Source organism: Pterocles gutturalis, unplaced genomic scaffold (assembly GCF_000699245.1).
Source record: "Pterocles gutturalis isolate BGI_N339 unplaced genomic scaffold, ASM69924v1 scaffold19559, whole genome shotgun sequence".
Classification (NCBI taxonomy): Eukaryota; Metazoa; Chordata; class Aves; order Pterocliformes; family Pteroclidae; genus Pterocles; species Pterocles gutturalis.
The window spans coordinates 21,372-29,244 of NW_010131163.1; the positions used below are offsets into that span (position 1 = coordinate 21,372).

A 7,873-nucleotide genomic window follows, 5' to 3' on the forward strand; every position below is an offset into this window, starting at 1 on the left:
TCACTTGTTTATCTGAGGCTGCTCAGGCAGCTCCATAGGCTTCTATGATATGCATAGTTTCTTTTAAATAGCACCATCCAAATCCCTCCAAACAAAACCCCCCAAACTTCAGCTTTTAGTTTTCCTTGGTCAAAAACAATTCTCCTCCAGTTCTCCCCCTTATTGCCCCCCTGTTAGTGTGGGGAAGGGGAGCAATTGAAGTATATGTGAGACAAGGATTAAATATATAACCTTTAAGTTAAGATTGGCTTTCTATGATACAATTATAGGCCATATAGTATGATGAAATTGTGCAAAATGTCATTTTTTTCTTATAAATGCAGTGGTTAAAAAAGTACCCATTTTTAAAGGGTAGTTTTTTCAGCATAGAAAAAAGATTACATTGGGACAAGAGAACCATTTTGAACACGTGGAGAGTATGAAACTGGTTTTGGAGATGTGATACCTCTGTCCTCTACTGTCACTACATAAATGAAAATTATGACGCATCAGTTAGAGCTTTATTTCCTTGCTTTTCAGTTCAGTAAAAGAAAATACTATAGGAAAGAGACATTGGGGAGCTGAGCACTTGGAAATATTCCACATGAGACAATCTGAAGGATAATTGAGATAGGAAAGGACATTACAGCAGTGACACTCGCAAGCCAAAGATGAGGTATTTTTTTTTCTGCTTTGTATGGTCTGTTAGTATAATACCAGATAAAATCTAAGTGTGGTTAAGTGTGTTTTTAGTGGAGAAAACATTAATTTATACATGTGGGCTAGGAGTATAATGTTAAAGTGAAATGTAGCATCTTCTGTCCTGTGAATGAGACAGTCCATCAGGGTTTTTTTTTTTTAAACGAAACATGAAAGGGTAGAATGTGGATGGCTATTATGAAGTGCAGAAGTACAGCTCAGCATAGGTTAGATGGAAACTGTTAATAACCCCAAAATACCTAGAAGCTATAGTGTTTGGCTGAAAGTTGAGATGTGGCTCCCTTTCACTTGCCCTCCTTTCTGTATTGCATTCCTACCATGATACTTTGAATTTACTGGGTTTTTTGAGGATATTTTGTTACTCGAATATTGGAGTTTGTTGCGTAAAGTGAATTTCATAAATAATAGCAAATTTGGACACAGTCGTGTTATAACCATACACCTATGAAAACTGATTTATAATCGTTTTCACGCTAGAGGGCACTAACATCTCATAAAATTTAAGCCCAAACACATTTTTTTTCTCTCTGTAACATTTAGGTAGTCTTACTGTTTTTGTAGTGGATGCCAAAGGTTTCCATTTTTTTACAGCTTTTTCTCTCTAGAAATGAAAACTAAAAGTATTCTTGCAAGGATGCATTAAAAGTTAGTATGTGGAGTTTTTCTTAGTGTGGTGTGGGTTGTTGTTTGGGTTTTTTTTTTTTTTTTTTACTAAACAGTAATTTAGGTAGTTTGTGGAAAAAAGTGTAGATTCCATTTGTGCTTTTAGATTGCTTTTAATGTGGTAATTTTCACTTGAACCTGGTGAATAGGCATGTAAGACAGGAAATTATTGGGTAAGTTCTTACAAAAGTTATCTAGTAGAGTTAACATCTGGAATATACTTTTTTAAAGTTGGCAATCAAAGGAAAAGGATCATACTTGAACTGATGTTGCAGACCTAACTTTAAGTGAGGTTAATGCATATATTTACATATTGATACCTGGTTTATAGAAAGTATAATGGAAAAGGATCTGAAGGTCTATACTGCCAGTAAGTAATGGATTGCAGTGGAACCTTCAGTTGTTTGTGTCGTTACACCACTTAGACACACACAGGTCTTTGGGATCAGATGGGATCCACCCAAGGCTACTGAGGGAGCTGTTGGAAGTGCTCACCAAGCCACTTCCCATGATTTATCAGCAGTCCTGGCTAACCAGATAGGTCCCAGCTGACTGGAAGTTAGCAAATGTGATGCCCATGTAGAGGAAGGGCTGGAAAGAGGCTCTGGGGACCTAGAGACCTGTCAGCCTGACCTGGGTGCCAGGGACGGTTATGGAGCAGATCATGAGTGCTATCGCACAGCATGTAGCAGACAACCAGGTGATCAGGCCCGGTCAGCATGGGTTTGTGAAGGGCAGATCCTTCTTGACTGACCTGGTCTCCTTCTCTGACAGGGTGACCCACTTAATGGATGAGGGAGAGGCTGTGTGTGTTGTCTACCTAAACTTTAGTAAAGCCTTTGACAGCGTTTCCCACAGCATTCTCCTGGAGAAACTGGCTGGTCATGGCTTGGATAGGAGCACACTTCACTTGGTAAAAAAATGACCAGATGGCCAGGTCCAAAGGGTGGTGGTGAATGGAGTTAAACTCAGGTGGTGACTGGTCACAGGTGTTTCCCAGGGCACAGTGTTTGGGCCAGTTCTGTTTAAGACCTTTATCAATGATCTGGACGAGGGGATCAAGTGCACCCTCAGTAAGTTTGCAAATGGATCGATGGGCTGAGATCAACTGTATGAGATTCAACAAGGCTCAGTGCCGGGTTCTGCACTTGGATCACAACAACCCCCTGCAACCCTACAGGCTTGGGGAAGACAGGCTGGAAAGCTGCCTGGCAGAAAAGGACCTGGGATAGTTGGTTGAAAGCCATCTGAATATGTGCTGACAGTGTGCCCAGGTGGCCAAGAGACCAACAGCATCCTGGCTTGTATCAGAAATAGTGTGGCCAGCAGGACTAGGGAAGCAATTGTTCCCCTGTACTTGGCATTGATGAGTCTGCACCTCCAGTATTGTGTTCAGTTTTGGGCCTTTCACTGGAAAAAGGCATTGAGGTGCTGGAGTGTGTCCAAAGAAGGGCAGGGAAGCTGGTGAAGGGTTTAGAGCACAAGATTTATGAGGAGCAGCTGAGGGAACTGGGGTTGTTTAGCCTGGAGAGAAAAGGAGGCTTGGGGAAGACCTCATCACTCTCTACAGCTACCTGAAAGGAGGCTGTAATGAGGTGGGTGTCGGTCTCTTCTCCCAAGTAACAAGCCATAGAACAAGAGTAAGTTGCCTCAAGTTGCGCAAGGGGAGGTTTAGGTTGGATATTAGGAAAAATTTCTTCACTGAAACCTTTACCAAGCACTGGAACAGGCTGTCCGGGGAAGTGCTTGAGTCACCATCCCTGGAGGTATTTAAAAGATGTGTAGATGTGGTGCTTAGGGACATGGTTTACTGGTGGAGTTGGCAGTGCGAAGTTAATGTTGGGACCTTATGATCTTAAAGGTCTTTTCTGACCTAAACGATTCTATTACTTTTAAGTAGGTAATTTTAGAATATGTGTTTGAATCTAAAGTTTGGACCTGTAAGTAGTGGAGCCATTTTGGAAGTACTTTATTTTTGTTATGGATTTTAAATACTAAATCTTGTTTAAAATATGTGAATAAAATGGTTTCTGATTATTTTTCCCCCTTTGTAGGAATGGTTATTCAGTTGCCTTTGAGATGATCCTGCTGCTGTAAATGTAGGGCTGAAGATAAATGGTGTGGGCAGTATGGACCTAATGAACGGACAGTCAAGCAATGTTAATATTGCGGCTACTGCTTCAGAGGTAAGGATTACAAAACTCTATTATTGGATACTTAAGACTATTAGTACTCAATTTTTTTTAAAATGCACCAAAATTTAGGTTTTTCTTTTAACAGGTCTAGTGCATCAGATTCTTGGTTTGTGTGTTGGTTTCATATGTCCCGGTTTAGATGTGAAAAACTTAAAGCTCTGACCTTTGTATACCAAAATGAAGCATGAGCTAGCATTTACAGCCTTGTCATAGCCAAAGCTGCCTTTCCTGTGTTCTCTTCCATCACATCTAGACAAAGCAGCTTTTCTTTTCAAGTTTTAACAGTAGTAGATGCTTAGTGCAATAAGCTGGGCTGGCAAGGCCTGGGGGAAATGTTCTCTTCTTTGACAGGTACTTGCGTGCATGTGTGTGTGTGTCGGGGGGCAGTCTGACACAGTAGCACTGGAATAAGGTTGTTCCCCTTGTTTCCTGGACTATGTTCAGGCGTTGGTATGAGTCCCCTCCTGCCCAGCAAAGTTCTGCCCCTAGAAGTAAACAGCTCAGGAATTATGAGTGTGTATCAGGCAAGCAATGGAGATTGGCCTCTTATGCTGATGCTGCTTATTTTGAAGTTAAAATAGTTTTCCATTTGTCAAGGGAAAGAAGGGCAGGTGTGAAGTTGGTACCAGAACTTTTAAAGTTGTTTTTGCTAGGATCATGTGAGGAGCTATTGAGAGTTTTGACTGGGTCCTAAATTCTTAGCAATATTGGAGGGTTTGCAACATGTCCTTGTTTCGGCTGCGATAATTTTTTTCTTAGTAGCTAGAATAGCACTGTTGGGGTTTTTGTTTTGGTTTGTTTCTTTTTTCCAGAACTGTTATAAATCACTCCTTAAGTTTTTGTTGGCTTTTTTTGTTAGTGCCTTGTACTGCTGGGATGAAGGGAACTGAAAATCTGCCCTTGGTGTATATTGAGTGATCTTTCCAGATGGCCTGTTTGTCTGTCTTCTTTAGGGTGACTGTATATAAACTTTGGCTTGTACAGATGTACAGTGCTAACTGAAGTTTTCTGCTCAGGGTAGATTGTAACTTTATTGCTCATGTATATTATTTTTATTGCTTTTTCCACAGTTTGAAAATGTTTTTACTGTGGTAGATTTCAGTTTGCAATTTTTTTTTCTTTCATTCTTCATTTGTCTTTAGTTTAAAAGGCAAGTTGTTCAAGAACCCTACAAAGTCAGTAGTGATGAGAGCCACAAAGTACTGAAAACAGTTGCTTCCTTGAATGGATCTTTGGACCTTATCAAAGTTGTTTGTTTTATTTATATATTTACACATATTTTGATAGCAGAGCTGCATGTGTGCTGTGCACTTGGGTATGGAAATGGAAAGTACCACAAACAAGGTGAAAGGAAACTTGGAATGTTGTGTTATCAAAACAAATCAAATAATCTCTAGCACAATTTCACAAATAAAAAGAAAGCTGGCACTGGTCTCCAAGACCATTGTTTGTTTTTATACAGATTCTTGTACTTCCCTTATCATTGTATTATGCATCACTGACCATTTGTTGGCATGCAACGAAGAAGCTTTCTTAGAGGAAAGCTCTCTTTTTACTCATTAAGATAGTCTTGAATATTTACATGATGTCTGATAAAATTGAGTAAAATATATTTTGGCAAAGTTACATGAATCTGCTTTCAGCAAGGGGGGGTGTGGTGGTTTTTTTTCCTATCTTGACTAATGGGGAGGAGGAAGGACTTGTAACTGTTTCTGTGGGTGGGAAGCCAAAGTCAAAATATATAGTGTTGCACTAAAATACTGCCTTGTTAGGTTTTCAGAAGACATTAGAACAGTAGAACTATTTACCAGGATCAGTGACTCTGTGCTATCTTCCCTCCTGCCTTGGCATCAGCAGACATGATGCAGGTGTTACTGAAAGTACAGCGTAACAGTGCTGAAATTTGGCTTCCACCAGAAGTGATCTAAGTGCTTATTCATGTGCATGTTCTGTATCTGACACATATCCATGGTCTTAAACTTCCAACATGAGCAGTGAAATTAGAAGGACTCTCAGAAAGTGCCTTCATTGTGTGAGCCCAAGTCTAATCCCTTCAGGTTTCCAGGAGGTATCCCCCTGTGGTGGTGGTTAGAATAGAGTGCTTAAGGATAAATCAGTCTCCCACATAAGACAGATGGGTCTTGGTTGTGCTCAGTGTGTTTTGCCACAGTTGAGCTGAAGCTCCCAGCAATGGCGAGAATGAGCTCGGTGCACCAATACTAGTTTTCTTTCTCTCAAATGTCTCCAAACAAGGGATTAGCAAAACTGTTGTGGGAGCTCTGTTAGCACTTCAAGGCTCTCCTATTGCTGGACCATGTAGGTGCTGTACTGTACTTGAGGCAAGCATGGTGTTTGCTGCAGAAGAGTTAAATTTGATACAGTTATCAACTGTAGTAACTGTGGTCCTTCATGATGGTTTTGTCCATGTGTCTCATCCTATTTCTTCCTTTTTAGTCGAGGGTTTGCTTTATGCCAGGCTTCTGAAAGTGAGGAGAAACTAAGAAGCAAGAAATGTGCATAGTCTTTCGGGTCTTCAGAGGAGACTATGGGGCAGCAAAGTGATTGCATGCTGTATGCATATTTCTGAAGCAAGAATGCCTGGGGTTCAGATGTGACGTGTATACCTGAATGTGACATCTCACATTGCGAAAAAAACCTTCTTTCATATAGTGACTGAATAGAGTCTAGGTTTGCATCTATATACGGGAGGAAGTGATTACTCGTAACATAGATGTATTGATTTCGTGTGAAACATACAAAACCAGTGTATGAAACCAATAAGTGTTAAGTTTTTGAACCATGTTTGTGTTTTGTGGGGAAGCTAAATCTTTATGTTGTAGATAAAGATTCATAGAATAATATTCTAGGATCTAGTATTTTTTGCAAATGGGAATTATTAGCATGTAAAAAAAACCCTAAAGTGAAATTATTTACACCAAGTACCTTCAACTGGAACACATCTGTGGCTCACAGTGTAATTTTTAGTTATACAGTTTTAATGCTCCTAAGAGAAACATGAAGAGATTGGCACTGTTCTTTGTTAACTATTGCTTTGGGGCAGACCCTGCCTTTTTCCTCACCATAGTGGTATATTTTTTTCTGTTTGAAATTCAGTGTGACTGTATTGTTATTATTATTGTTGTTATTATTAACTTTCCTGTCTACAAAATTGTGATTTAATTATGTGTTTAAATTTATCTCTTGTGTTTTGAGGAATACCTTTGAAATCCATTGAAAAATAGAAAAAATTCTGTGAACAGTGAAGTTTGAACAGAAATTTTGCTTCTGGGAGTGTAAAAAAAAAAAAAAAAAAAAAGGGAGGAGAGAACCAAAATATCGTCAGTGTTTTTGTTTGTTTCTGCAGAAGAGTAGCAGCTCTGAGTCCTTGAGTGACAAAGGTTCAGCTGAACTGAAGAAAAGCTTTGATGCAGTGGTATTTGATGTTCTAAAGGTTACACCAGAAGAATATGCGGTAAGCAGTTCAAGTAATTTTTGTTATTTGGTGTGTGAATCTTCTTGTCAACTTTTTCTTTGCTTGTCCGTTTCTGTATGATTTTTGCCTAACTTCCATTGTCCATGAGTTTCAGAAATGGATCCTGCACTATAGTCCTTCATTGTCTATATTCTGACTAATGTTAAGTGATCTTTTGGCTATGCAATCTAGACATTTTTTGCACTCTTACGTGCAACATAGACAAAAGATTCTTACATCTCTATGATGCAGCTTAATTCTGACATACATATTTTAGTTTCAAGAATGTACTTGGTCTGTACTTGTTTTTTCTGGAGGTGTGTTAATTTTTAACTCTGTCAATTCTTTCGTTTAACCAAAACATAGGGGGATCTTTTAAATTTTTTTTTTACTCTACTTGTAGAGCTTAAGATGACAGATGGTCCCTCTAAGTTATTCAGGTATGTTACTAGAAAGATTGCTAACAAGCTATAGCTCTTAACTGCATTTATAATTCAGCTGATAAGATTCATGATGAATTGTCCTGGAGAGATTATCGATATGTGGTAGTATGTATCACAAAATATGCCCATTAAGTTTGTTCTATTTTTAAATAGTTAATAACTATTGCAGTTAATTATTAATGGCTAAATTGATTTTAATAAGCACACTGAAAATTTAAAGCACCTGGATTATGAAGTGGTACTTACACATTAAATTATTCTTGGAGAGTTAATGGGATTTATTCCTGACTGAGGTTCAAGTCATGTGGTTTGGGCCTCTTCCTTGTTCTGTTGTCATGAACAACACATCACCTACTTTTCATGGGAAGATATTTTTGGGGCTGGCTATCCTTTCAGTTTTA

General features: G+C 39.0%; 1 protein-coding gene across 2 annotated transcripts in view; it reads left to right on the forward strand.

The window, feature by feature from the left end:
* Positions 1 to 3,414: 3,414 nt before the first annotated feature.
* Positions 3,415 to 7,873, forward strand: part of RALGPS2 (Ral GEF with PH domain and SH3 binding motif 2) — a 94,006-nt gene continuing 89,547 nt past the window's right edge. The window contains exons 1-2 of one of the 2 annotated variants that reach the window (XM_010080517.1): positions 3,415 to 3,548; positions 6,922 to 7,029. In XM_010080517.1, the coding sequence (XP_010078819.1) occupies positions 3,492 to 3,548; positions 6,922 to 7,029 (165 nt within the window). In that variant the 5' untranslated portion in view covers positions 3,415 to 3,491. The remainder of the gene's footprint in view (positions 3,549 to 6,921; positions 7,030 to 7,873) is intronic. The other variant, XM_010080518.1, reaches the window with a different exon arrangement.